The 13294-nt window shown below is 43.6% G+C and overlaps 2 protein-coding genes across 2 annotated transcripts; both read left to right on the top strand.

The window, feature by feature from the left end:
* The first annotated feature begins 1345 nt into the window (after positions 1-1345).
* LOC103538359 (serum amyloid A protein) lies at positions 1346-2968 on the top strand. The gene is made up of 4 exons (XM_008504716.2): positions 1346-1454; positions 1762-1904; positions 2209-2347; positions 2742-2968. The coding sequence occupies exons 1-4, from the start codon at positions 1402-1404 to the stop codon at positions 2878-2880; spliced, it is 474 nt and encodes a 157-aa protein (XP_008502938.2). The 5' UTR covers positions 1346-1401; the 3' UTR covers positions 2881-2968.
* A 257-nt stretch (positions 2969-3225) lies between these two features.
* On the top strand, positions 3226-12134 carry SAAL1 (serum amyloid A like 1). The gene is made up of 12 exons (XM_030451503.1): positions 3226-3477; positions 3739-3843; positions 4873-4956; positions 5397-5476; positions 6365-6424; positions 6670-6785; positions 7845-8028; positions 8290-8372; positions 8497-8685; positions 9446-9642; positions 10155-10247; positions 10706-12134. The coding sequence occupies exons 1-12, from the start codon at positions 3364-3366 to the stop codon at positions 10796-10798; spliced, it is 1398 nt and encodes a 465-aa protein (XP_030307363.1). The 5' UTR covers positions 3226-3363; the 3' UTR covers positions 10799-12134.
* Positions 12135-13294: the final 1160 nt, after the last annotated feature.

The raw sequence follows: 13294 nt of genomic DNA, 5'->3' as shown, positions 1-13294 counted from the left end.
TAGTGCTAGACCAGAAAGAAATATTCTGTTCAAACCCTTCTGTGTGCTCAGAGACAGTTTGTCTATTTCTGTTTAAAAAGCAACAGTTTTGGCTGCAGCTTGTTTCTGTGTGCACAGGGCTGTGACCCAGAAAGCAAGCCAACAGGATAAGGGAAACCAGTACTCAGGTGGAGCACAGAACTGGTGCTTAATTTCAGTCCCTGTAGGGAGCTCCAGCATTGTTAGTGCTGCAGCTCTCCTTGCTGGAGACAACTCAAGGGGATACAATCCAAGATCTTTGAAAGATCCCTTCCAGCACCTACAGTCTTAAAATTATCCTTATGATTGTGCTTTCTGCAGAAAAAAATTCATCTGGAGAGAATGTGAAACACATCACACCACATCAAAAGTCTCAGAAGTACTCTCTGTGGCCCAAAAATGTCTGTGGTCTTGTAAGGAAAAGTTCCTGAAGTCAGTTTTCAAGGCAATGTTCATATTGCCTGGGCAGAACGGCACCTGTGTTAGTGAGCCCACACCCCAACACCAGCACAGTCCCAGTGCCCCTGGGAGATTAATTTCTCTGTATAGTCTGAGAAAGTTGGGATAAAAAGCAACCTCAAGCTGATTGTCTTTTTATTTTTTAGATCAAATAGGTGACAGACAGGGCTACTTACAGCCAGCAGAGACAGCACTTGGACTGATGGGTGCTATGGGGGTAGGCAAAACATTTACTGCTGCATCAGTTTAGCCCAGGAAGGATCTGCAAGAGCAAGCAAAGGCAGGATGAAGCATTCAGGACTTCCTTATGGTGATGTGTGTGTGTGTGTGTGTGTGTGTGTGTGTGTGTGCTGTCTTAGAGTGTTGTCAGAGGGTTGTAGTTGTATGCAGTTTGCTTTGCAGTGGATTTAAGAGCAACACTTCTGTGCTTCCCATTGCATCAACTCTAGAATCCATCCTGTCATCTCAGCATGCATGGGCATTTCACACAGCAGTTCCTGCAGCCATGCTGGTACTACAGCTGACCCTTCAGTGTGCACAGACACAGACCCAACCTTGTGGTTCAACATGCAGAGCAACCAATCGGGCACCTTCCCCCCGAGCTCTGTCTAGCACAAGAGCTGAATGGAAGTGTCACCCTTAAGCCAACTGTAACCCTTCAAGCACATGCAACCCTTCAGTTTTCAATGCAGTTTCTCTGCCTGCTTGGGAAGAGCAAACAGTCCCATGGACAGCTGAAGAAGCAACACATACTTCCTAAAAATTATGTAATGGGAGCTATGAACTTTCAGTAAGGACAAGGACAGGCTTACCGTAATATCTGTGCTGGAAGTGGAGTGGTGGGGGGAAATTCCCAGTCATGTGTATCCTTTCCAGTTTCCTCTCCTGAGGGTTTTGAATGGCTTATAAATACCTGCCCTGAGTATGAGAGCACAAAAGACAAGCTCCACATCCTCTGGCTTTGCCTTTCTGCAGTGGTGAGTAACATTCTGAACCTGAGCTATATGCAGTGTTTAGAGCTGGTATTTGGGAACAAGACTGTGCTTCAGCATGTGGGGCTTCTCAGTACTCATGATTAGAGTATCAGAGAGCTAAAATGAAAGTTTCTCATGTCCATCTGCCTCTGTTGCAGACTCCTCAGCTGAGCTTGTGGTCTCACAGAGGCCATCAGTCTAGAGGGGAGAAGTGGATTCCTGGGCTTGCCATCAGTGCTGGGGCAGCTCTCTGGGCCAGCTACAGGTGTGATGGATGCTAACGTCAGCCATCTCTCTGATTGTCTCACAGCTGTGTCAGGCTTGGGCCAGGAACAATGAGGCTCTCAATCTGCCTTATGTTGCTCTCCTTTGCTCTCTGTGCAAATGCTGACTGGTCAGGAATAAAAGACTCAATACGCCGAGGTGGAGCGTTTGTCCGGGATGCAGTAGGAGGTAAGATGCATCTCAGGAACCCCCTTCCCAAGCACAGGTCACCAGCAGACAATAGACACAGTTCTCATAGCAAGGAGGGCCACAGCTCCATAGGAGAGACCCTGCTGGCTTCTGCTGCTGTAAGATGGTCTTGATTAGCTGCCACAGGCCCACTGTGGGCACACTGCTGTGCAAAGGCTGATGTGGAGAAGTTCCTCTGTGTTACTGCTCCTAGGGCCTCTCAGCTCCTGGCAGAAATGGTGCTTACCATTTCTGGGATGGGTCTTTAAAGTTAACATCATCTCTGTTTCTCTGCTTTCTTCAGGGGCAAAGGATATGTACAGAGCATACCAGGACATGCGCGAAGCAAATTATATAGGTGCTGACAAATACTTCCATGCTCGTGGCAATTATGAGGCTGCCCGAAGAGGACCCGGTGGTGCTTGGGCAGCCAAAGTGATCAGGTAATGGAGCTTATTTGAGCTGTTAACAGGACCTTGCTTGGACAGCTTGGTACTCAGCTTTTGCCCGAGACAGGCAGTGGAGGGGAGAGGCACAGGTGGTGTCTGAAGTGACTGTCTCTGTAGGAACGGTGGCTCTCCTCCCACAGGAGTGTGAACTTCTTTCTTCTCCTGAGAAGGCAGATTTCTGTTGCTAAGAAACTTTCTCTCCTTGCTGGTTTGTTTCCTGACATAGTAGTTAAGGATTCCACTGTGGTTCTCAGGCAAGGACTGAATACGAGCTGGCATCTCACTTTGAGAGGTCCTGCGGAAAAGCTGATTTTACCTGAGTGAAGAAGTCAACACAAAGTGGAGTTAAATGCTGGCTAATTCAGGTGGCCTTCTTTCTTCCTGCTAGTGATGCCCGGGAAAGGATCCAAGGCTGGACTGGTCGAGGTGCGGATGACACCGCTGCTGACCAAGCAGCGAACGCCTGGGGCAGGAATGGCGGGGATCCCAACCGGTACCGACCCGCTGGCCTTCCTCACAAGTACTGACGCTGCCCCAGGAGGACACTGTGCTCCCCTCACCTTCTGCTCCCCTCATCACTCTTCTTCCCTCACCCTCAGCTCCCCTCACACTCCTGCTCCCCTCACCCTCAGCTCCCCTCACACTCCTGCTCCCCTCACCCCCCTGTTCCCCTCACTCCTCCCCTCACCCCCTGCTCCCCACACCCCTTCCTCCCCTCACCCTCTGGCGGTTCCGCCCAATAAAGACATTTTTCCGAACATTGCTCTCTCGCTGCACTGTGGATCCCTTCGGTCTCCGCTGCCCTCAGGGGGGTTCGGGGCGCGCTCCCCATGTCGGGCGCTTCCCCTGCGCGCTCTCGCGGGGCCCCCCGGGCCCGCCACGGGGCGGGGTCTGCCCCTCGACGCTCCGCCCCGACAGGGGGCGCTGTGTAGCCCCGCTCGAGCGCCGCTCTGTCTGCCTCCGGCGCCTCGTTGGCTCCGTGTCCGGTTCGGCGGCGGTGCGGGGCCGCCATGGACCGAAACCCTTCCCCGCCCTCCAGCGATGCGGAGGAGGAGGGCGATGCGGTGGGGAACACGATGTACAGCAAGCACTGGCTGTTCAGCATCCTCACGCGCCTCATCGAGGTGCGGGCCTTGGGAGGGAGCGGGGAGGCCGTGAGGGGAGGGGCCCGTTCCGCGCCGGGCCGGTGCTCCCGCAGCGTTGCGGGTCCGGGACACACGCACGGCACCGCGGCTTCCCCGTGCTGTGCTGGGGTTGGTTCGTTGGTTATTTGGTTATTTAAACCCTGACCGAAGCCATAGTTCGGTGTTAGTGTTTCACGGCGTTTCTGGGTCGCCGCTCAGGTCCCGCCCTGTGTCCCCCCCGCTCCCCCCGGTGTCTCTCAGGTCATCAGTCCCGAGAAAACGGAGCCCAGCGAGGGAACCCTGGCAGAGCTGGACGAAGAGATGGAGAACGACATTTGCAAAGTCTGGGACATGTCCATGGACGAGGTAGGAGCAGCGATGTGCGGGAGCCAGGCCCCGCGTTTGCTGCGGGGTTCGGTGGGAATCCTGAAGCGGGAGAGGATGCGGGATGGGTCAGCTCGGTGACTGCGGTGATGGTTTATTCCCCGGTTTGGCTGGCAGTGCCCCGTGAGTCCTGAGGCAGAGCCGGTGTGGTGCTTGGCAGCAGGCAGGCTCACCGGGCAGGATCCCTTTGGAGTGAGGGGGAGCCTGGTGTGTGCTCTGCAGGCTGAGTGCTGAGCTGCTGGGACAGGGGGGAAGCAGAGCTGTGGGGCAATGGCCAGACCTTCCCCAGGTGTGGAATGGATCCTGCAGTGCTCCCTGGCAGTGTTCTACCCATTTGCTTACTGGGGACATAGTCACACGTTTGTTTTTTTTTTATTTATTATGTGCCCGAGCTGGAGCTTGGTGTTATTAGAAGCTGTCTTAGCTGTAGGTGGAATTAACTCAGGTGCATAGCCTGTATTTTCAGTTTGGTTATGGAGATAATGTTGATGCTGTCGTTAAATAGGTGTATTTTCACCTAGCAATTGTAATGCATCTTACTGCTAAACTTAGGTTCCTCTGATAGATAAACAACCTTTTTAAGTTTAGCTACAGACTCACAATAGCAATCTAACATAACTTTTTGGCATTTTCTCAACATTCTCAAATGCTGGCACAATATTATTATTATTATTATTATTATTACTATTATTATTATTATTATTATTATGCAACCTGGTATTTGCTGAATTCTGCCTTAGTTTCTCTGACCCTGTGTTGAGACAGACAGCAAAAGAAATTAAAAATGACTTTTTGGCTCATTGTATGGCAAATCACTGGTGTCCTGAATAACCATAGGGGATTGCAGATCTCTCATTAAAAAGCAAGGTTTATTGGTATTAATTGTTGGGTAATGAGTTGTAGTGAGTTTGACATCTCTCTGATCCAGTCCTCGTGCTGTGAGAAAACGTTTTGATTTTGTGTTTGGAAATTGTACAAGTCCCTTTACTTCTCCATTTACTTTCTCCACAGGATGTTGCTTTGTTCCTTCAGGAGTTCAATGCCCCTGACATATTCATGGGAGTTTTTGCCAAGTCAAAATGCCCTCGCCTTACTGTAAGTACAGGCTGCCAAAAAGCTGCCCTGTATGAAAAGCAGTAGTAAATAGCTTGTATTAAGGCCTCTTTCTTTTTGAAGAAGTGAATATCTTGCTAGGGTTGCACTTGGATGGTGATATTCTTGTTCCTAATTGCTTTAATAATAGAGGTGTCAGATTAGCCTCAAAACAGTATACATAGAATGTGCAAGCAAAATTGATTTTAAGATATATTTGCTTTTATGGAAAACACCAAAATATCTGAATAGTAGTTGTCATGAGTGTATTTTAGGCAAGCCTAGTAGCATCCTGTAGGAAAAAAAGTTGGATCTGTCTTGAAATCAGTGGATCATAAGAACTTGGAAATCAAACTGGAAAACATCTCTGAACCTTTCTTACTTTTGTCTCAGGGTTGTGAAAACAAAATTGTCAAGTATGCTGCTGTTGCTTTGTTTTTCAGGAAATCTGTGTGGGAATATTAGGAAATATGGCCTGTTTCCAAGACATATGCATGTCCATTAGTAAAGATGAGAACCTTGGGTAAGTGCATATGTGCTCTATATGTGCATGAGTGCTGCTTTTCTGGACTCAGAATTATGAAACATATGCTATAGAAGGAACCAAGTTTCCCTGCCATGCCTGCTTGTCATTCACACCTTTTTGGTGGACCATAGTTGTGTGAAAAAATGCTCAGTGAATTAAAAAAGAGACACAGAGCACTTTTGTTGTTGTTTGGTGCAAAGCTGGACGTGAGCCCTCAGTGAACATTTGCAGCCCAGAAAGCTCAATGTGTGCTGGGCTCCACTGAAAGAAGGGTGACCAGCAGGTTGGGGGAGGTGATTTTCCCTCTCTGTTCTGTCCTGCTGTGATGCCACCTGAATTACTGCATCCAGCTCTGGGGTCTGAGGTGCAGGAAAGATGTGGACCTGAAGGAATGGGTCCAGAGAAGGGTCACAAAAATGGTAGAGGGCTGGAGCACCTCTCTTAAGAGGACAGGCTGAGGGAGCTGGGGTTCTCCAAACCAGAGAGAAGGCTCCAAGGAGACCTTATTGTGGCCTTGCAGAACCTGAAAGGAGGCGTATAAGGAAGGAAGGGGGCACAAATTTTTCATCAGGGCTTGTTGAGTGGACAAAACGTCAGTGGTTTTAAAGTAAAAGAAGGTAGGATTGGAGTAGATATTAGGAAGAAATGTTTTACAGTGTGGGTGGTGAAACACTGGCACAGGTTGGCCAGGTAGGTGATAGATGCTCCATCCCTAGAAACATTGAAGATTAGGTTGTCTGGGGCTCTGGGCAGGCTGATCTAATTGAAGATGTCCCTGCTCATTGCAGGAGGGTTGGACTAGATGACCTTTAAGGGCCCCTTCCAGCACAAAGTATTTTACAGTTCTATGATTCATTAATCTAATTTTTCATTTTCTCCTTATAGCCAAGTGTTATTGCAACGTTTGTGTGATTCAGACTCTCCAACTCTTCTGGAAACAAGCAGGTAGGACATCTCAGAATTTAATGCATTAGTGTAGTTCTGCTGTGTCCTGACACTTGGGTAGAAAGCTGACAATCAGGCTCACTGTTTCCTTATCCTCTCATCCTGCCTTGCTGTAATTTCCTCATTGCTCTGGAATTGATTTGCTGTGAGCTGGATGCCTGTTTCACTCACATCCTTCTCATTGTTTTGGATTTACAGCTAAAATCAGTGATTTCTGATTTGTTAAATGGGTAATTCTTGTGTAGGTTGTTGTTAACTTGCCTCTCCCAGCCTGAGGTGGCCAATGTCTGGGTTGAGAGAATCCGGGAAAACCCCTCCGTGTATGACTGTGTTTGCTTTATCATGTCCAGCTCCACAAATGGTAAGTTGGCAAAACAGGCTGGGAATTAGTGGGTGTTTGCAGAAAAGACAACTGTTTCTAATCAGGGCTACAGAATTTCTTTAAAATAAAGTGAACCTCCTGAATAGAAACCAAAATAAACTTGTTGAGTGTTTGCAGGTTTATAAATATTTGTAAAACCAACCAGGGAAGCACCCATAGAGGAAAAAGAATGTTCCATGGTGGAGTCAAAATAAATCTAATAGAAGTAATTGTTATTTGGCACAGTAAAGAGAAGGACATGGTCCTCATCTGAGGCTATTCATGTGTAATTTTTGAGCCTTGAAACAAGATCTCATTTCAGTTTCTTTTTCAAATCAGAAATGTGTTTTCCATTTTTAAAACAGCCATGCTGAGCAGTGTGAGTGGAGGAATGATCCAGTCACTCTGAATTGCAGCAGAACACTGCACAGACCTTGGGTATTCAGTCTGCACAGGCTTGTGCAGATTTCTGTTCTCCTAGCACAAATTTAGCAAAATCCACATTAAGCCCCTAATCATGGAAATGTTTTGAATAGCATTTATTTTTCATGTCCAGCTTGACTGTAACAGCAGATACCATTTGTCTAGGAATTCTAATAGTTCAGCCTTTTAATTTTGGTTGTTTGCTGTTCTTTTTTCAGTGACAATGCTCAGAGATTCTGCTCTGTCCATTTGAAATCACATATTTGCATAAATCAAATGCAGATTGGTAGGTGTAAGGTTAGCAGAAAACTGCATATTTAGGGACAAATCTTAGAAAATTTTCCTTCAGAAGCAGAAGTAATGACTTTTCAGGAACCAGGAGTCTCTTTGCAGAATGAAATTCCTGCTTTATAAAAGGCATGATAATGTAGAACGTGTCTGTGGGATTTCCAGCAGTCCCTGTTCATCAAACTTTTCACCTGATCCATGCCACAAAAAGGAAATAAACATTGCAACCATTCTTAAGTCTTCAATGAACCTAATAGATTTCATCACTGAATTTACTCTGAATACTTGAATATTAGCATTTTGTGAGCTAATTTTCTTGTGTTCAAATCTTTACATTCTCTCGTGCAGTTGAACTGCTGGTAAAAGTGGGTGAAGTGGTGGATAAACTCTTTGATCTGGATGAAGAGCTCATGTTAAACTGGATTAAAAATGGCACTTGTCGGTCTGTGGGACCATCTGTGGATGATTCCCCTGAAGAACTTCCAGATTTTAAGATTGTGCCTTGTATACTTGAAGCAGCCAAACAAGTCCGGTACGTGAGATTTTTTTTGTTTGTTTCATGGCTGGGGAAACTCCTTATCAAGGCCTTTGTCCATCTCAGTGGGATCTGCACAGTTTGAGAGGTCACTAGAATGAACATGTTTCACTGGAGTTACCATTTGTATTGACAAGTTTGTGAGCAAAGAGAATGGCAGTGATTGGCCATCATCTTCTGTGTGTCCCAGATGCACAGATTATAAACTATGTAACCAGATCTTTAATTTGTCTTTGTTTTTTTGGTTGTTCTGTGTAGATCAGATAATCCAGAAGGACTTGATGTTTATATGCATATTTTGCAGCTGCTGACCACAGTGGATGAAGGCATTCAGGCTATTGGTAAGACACATGAATTGCTACATCTGATAGGGCCAAGAATGGCCCTCTCTAGTTCATCAGATTTTTAGGGAAGAATAAAAATCCATGTACAATTTTAATGGGTTGGTTGGTTCCCTTTCTCAAGTGCAGGCTCCTGATGGAGGAAAAGAGACTTGGAGTTTGCTTTATGACCTCGTTTGCCATGAACTTTGCCAGCCAGATGATCCACCCATCATTGTGCAGGAGCAGAAGACTGTATTGGCCTCTATCTTGTCTGTGCTGTCTGCTATGTTTGCTTCACAGACAGAACAAGAATACACCAAGATGAGGAAAAGTAAGTTGTGCTTCTCTTTTTTTTCCCCCCTGAAAGTTATTTTCACAATTGGCTTTATGTGTGTGGGATGAAAGGTGGTTAATTTATTACTGTCTGCTAGAGCTCAGAACACAGCATTCAGTTACACATTTGGGTACAGTGAGGCTTTTTACTGGTGGCTCTGAAAATCACAGCTAGCTCAAAGTTTGGTTACTGGTTATCTCTGAAGACTTACAGTAATACATTATACAGATTCTGCTCAGTCTTCTCCAGTGATTAAAATAACAAAAATTGCAGAATTAATCTTTGCTAAAATGTGAGGTCTTGATAGTGTGTTTTTTGTTTGTTGGATTGGTTTGGTTGGTTGGTTTTGTGGTTGGTTTTTTTTTTAATAGAGGGAGATGCTGCATGCAGTTAAATCCATCTTTATCAGTTGATACTTTACCATCCATTGAAAAATCTTCAGTGATCTGGTTGGTTTATCAGATAGGATTATCTGGATGCAAATTTAACATACCAGCCTGTCTGAGTTACTACTAGAGACATTTTCCTTCTTGTATCCCTTACCACTGGCATTTACTAATCATAGATAACTTGCAAAAAAATGCTTTGGGTTTTCTATTACATTTCCACTTGCTTCTTTAAAAGTCTTTGGTAAACCACAACACTTGTCAGAATATGCATTCCTGTAGCTTCCATGTAAAATCTTGTGCTGTGTTTCAGAATTCTATGGGAAGAAATCTCAGAGTTGAACTTCCATTTGTTTGTTCCTTTTTGTTAGACATGCCTCTGACTGGGAGCTTGATTCGTATCTTACAATACATGGAGGATTGTGGGAAGAGATCTGCTGATAACTCCAATGAGTCTGAACAACAAGAGACTGGGAGGGCTGACCTGAAGGAGGAAGATTTCCATTTAAAAATTTTGAAGGATATTTGCTGTGAATTGCTTTCCAATATGCTTCAAGAACTGACCAAGGTAAGAATAAACAAAATTCTAAGAAGGATTTCCACAGGGTAGCTAAGAAAAAAAGTAGTCACTACTAAAGGAGGCATTTTTCTGTGCAAGGGAAGTTGCATATTGGAAATTCTTTAGAGAACCAAGCAGAAGGTGAGTTAGATGGCAGGGACACAGGTTTTCTGAGCTGTAAGCCTTTGGGGACAAAATTCACTGTGATGAATTCTGTAGGTGGATGTGGCCATTACTTTTGCATGAAAGCCACATTATTTAAGACAATGAAAGAATATCAGTATATAAATTCACCTCCTCAACTGGACTCCTTTATTATGGCAGCCTTCACATAAAGAGATGTGTGTGAGCTTTCAGCCTTTTTGTATTATCTACACCTGACACTCTGAGAACTCTTAAGTTCTAGTTGTTTTACCCATTTTTGATAACAAATTCTATACTATATACGCTGCACATTTTTGAGGTTGTTCTTTCAACATCTGTTTGTGACATGATAGTTGTATTTCTCATTTATTTTCCAGGAGAATACTTTAGAAGGACTACACCAGGGACATTTAAATGAACAGACCTGTTCCTGTGCATTTCAGAACCTGTTACCTCTGTATTTTGCATCAGTGAGTATATGACAAGGTCTTTAACATAGCTGAAAAAATACTGCTCAGATGGCAAGGCCTTTCAGAATCAGATGTTGAGGTAGGACAGAGTTGCTCAGCTGTGCTGAAATGTCTGCAGATTTATGCTAGATCAAAACTTGTCCTGTACATTTTTATAGAATAACTATTCTAGGTAGTTTTCATAGGGAGCTTTTCTTTGTGAACTGTTAAATAATAAAATAAGAGTTTTAGTAAGGTAATAATGTTCCAAATTTAGACCAACTGAAATTGTGGGATTTAGGGGGAAGTTATCTACTGTGGAGCATTTTTCATTATTCTTTCCTGTGGCTGCTGTTGGTGGGCAGGTACAAGAGTAGAAAAAACACCTATATCAAGTATAAGAATCCTGTGTTCCTTGCATGTTTTTCTTCATAATGTTCTTTCCTCTTTTGGTGTGTATGTTTGCAATTTATTTTCAGGTGGAGAGTTTCCTGGAAGTTCTGCGTGAGGCTGATCAGACACTTGCTGAAAATCTAGAAAAACGTTTCCCAAGCCTGAAGGCTCCTGCCTAGGAATGTGAATGAATTATTTTCCATCTTTGGAAGGAAGACTTTTCACTGTTTCATTTACAGTATTTCAGAAACCAAGTTTTCAGTAAATGCAGGAGAATGAGTCAACCTCCACCAGCAGGTGGTTTTTAAGAAATGTTCAAGGTAGCCTTGATTAACCCAGGGTTAATCTGGTCTGCATGGGGAACTAAATTACTGAAAATTCAATTCTTCATTTTCCATCCTTTTTGCTCTGGTGATGGGAGACTGTGGATTCCTAATTCATCTTTTGCAGCACAGTGTTCTTTGAATAACTGTTGATCCTATGCTTCTCAACTTAGTTGAAACAGAAAATGAATTAAATGAACTGAGTAATTTTTTAACTTGATGCTGGTTTCTTCCAAGTTGCCATTGGCAAAAGCAGGATTGATCAATAGGAAATCCAAGATGTTCTCTTGCTAAGGACCTTTAAGCACCTGATAAAACCAGTTAAATTACACAGAGTTGTTGAGAGGGTTTTTTTGTGTTTCTTTTTTTCTCTTTTAGATTAAATCAGTACCTTGAGCAGGTATTGTAACAGAAATAATTCATCTTGCTCCTTTAGAATCTTCACACTTTTTACAATGAGGACTCTTCTACACCACAGCTCTGAGTTGTATCAGCCAGATCCTGTGCAGTTTAAAGGATTTGGGAAGGTGGTTACCCTTGTGCTGCAGCTTACAACTATTGCAGTTACTCAGAGTTGGAGTTGTAGGGCAGTTTTTGATTTAATACATAGTATACTTGCAAACTTTCTGCTTTTCCAAAGCAGCCTGTACTTCAGTTTAGGAATGTAACATATCAAACAGTTCTTTCCTCATTCATGTGTTTTAGGAATTATCTGTGAATGGCATTAGAAATGCCATGGTAGCCTCAATTTTTCGGAGGAGCTTTAGGTGTGAGAGTCACTTGCAGTAAATTCAGTCTGCAGTCTTTTAAAAATCCCACCTTTTTGTTATATCATGATTTAACTGCATTACATGTTTAGATCACTTGCCTGCATGCAGTGCAGCTAACATTTTCTGTGTGTGAAAAGACAATATAGCAACACATCAACTTCACTGTTTTAATGAGAGTGGAAAATGATGGATCTTTATTAAGTTTGTAATGTAAAGAAAATTGGAACCAGTGCAGAGAATAACTCAGTATCATATACACACAGTCCCTGGCTCTCCAGGTCTTTATAGGCTTTAAGTATTGTGCTGGGCCATGTTTTGTTTGCCCTGAGTTACCTGTACATGTGGTAAGGTACAGTCTGTGTATATGTATATAGTCATCATAGAATCCTAGGGGTTGGAAGGGACCTCGAAAGATCATCTAGTCCAACCCCCCCTGCCAGAGCAGGGCCACCTAGAGTACCTTGCAGTCTTCCCATCCAAACTTCCAGTTTTCAAAAATGGTGCAATTTAATTGTTCCTTCTGGCTGCCAGCAGCATCATAGTTGTTGACATGAGATTTAGAATCACTGATATCTGACTTGTGTCACCAAAATGGATTGCCATGGGTTTTGTCAATTTTTGTATGCTATGTTGATTGGAGAAAACTGATAACTGTGAATAGGATGACAGCATTTTTCATACTACTTTGACAGTTTTGGGCTATTTTCGTAAACCTACAGATTTGTAATAAAGTTTCTTTTTTTAAAAAAACCCCAAACTTGTATGCTTGTATTTAATTCTAAGTGTCAATTCTAAGTGTTTCTTAGCCATTGGAAACAACTGTTAACTCTCAAGTGTGTCATTTGTAAAACTGAACATCTTCATGATGTCAGTGTTCTGTAAAATACCTTGTCCTTCACTGGATATTAATTTTTAACTCTCCCTTGCTTTCTTTGCTTGGTTGTTTTTATGGCCTGGGAGCTAATGTCTCCTTTATACAGGTGTTAACATTTTTCTGATCTTAGTTTGTCCCCAGGTTTATCATAAATATCTTTATGATAGTCCACCATAGTGCTTTAGCAATTGTTTCTGGCTTATGTCTCAAAATTTGGTGTTGCTGAAGTATTGCAATAGCTGTTTAATGTTTAAAAAAACCCCAAACACCAGAGACAAGTCCTATTGTTGTTTGGGTTTTTTTTTCCCCTTCTTTTCAATGCAAGTTTCCAGTGTTGTCTGGGTAAGTTCTTAAATGTGGTGTCACTAATTACAAAGGGTAGGTGAGATATATTATTTTCCTGATATATTATTTCCTGGTATATTATTTCCCTGATTTAATCCTGGCAGAGATGGTATCTAATCCCTGTCGTGATAGAAGTCAGGAGGTGGGAAACCAGCTGGGTCCTCTCCTCCTGCTCTTGGTTGGAAATGGTGAATGATAGTGCAGAAGTGTTGCAGCATCCCACCAGCAGGGATCTCCCTTCGCCTGTGCAAACTTCATGGCTGTCTGTCTGTCTGTCTGCCTGGTGTTGGTGTGTTTTATTTTTTTTTGGGGGGGGGAGACGTTGGGAACAGGTTGGGTTTTTTGTTTTTCTGTTTTGTTCCC

The sequence above is a fragment of the Calypte anna genome, chromosome 5 (genome assembly GCF_003957555.1).
Source record: "Calypte anna isolate BGI_N300 chromosome 5, bCalAnn1_v1.p, whole genome shotgun sequence".
Classification (NCBI taxonomy): domain Eukaryota; kingdom Metazoa; phylum Chordata; class Aves; order Apodiformes; family Trochilidae; genus Calypte; species Calypte anna.
Note: the sequence above shows the minus strand (reverse complement) of the source record. Positions and strands in the feature narration are given on the sequence as shown.

Bases quoted from the DNA above. Each gene is read 5' to 3' on its own strand.
- LOC103538359 (XM_008504716.2), top strand. From the start codon at position 1,402: ATGAGAGCACAAAAGACAAGCTCCACATCCTCTGGCTTTGCCTTTCTG. The intron at 1,455-1,761 runs GTGAGTAACATT...ATTGTCTCACAG, and splicing joins GGCTTTGCCTTTCTGCAGTG to CTGTGTCAGGCTTGGGCCAG. The intron at 1,905-2,208 runs GTAAGATGCATC...TGCTTTCTTCAG, and splicing joins TGTCCGGGATGCAGTAGGAG to GGGCAAAGGATATGTACAGA.
- SAAL1 (XM_030451503.1), top strand. From the start codon at position 3,364: ATGGACCGAAACCCTTCCCCGCCCTCCAGCGATGCGGAGGAGGAGGGC. The intron at 8,686-9,445 runs GTAAGTTGTGCT...CCTTTTTGTTAG, and splicing joins ATACACCAAGATGAGGAAAA to ACATGCCTCTGACTGGGAGC. The intron at 10,248-10,705 runs GTGAGTATATGA...ATTTATTTTCAG, and splicing joins TACCTCTGTATTTTGCATCA to GTGGAGAGTTTCCTGGAAGT.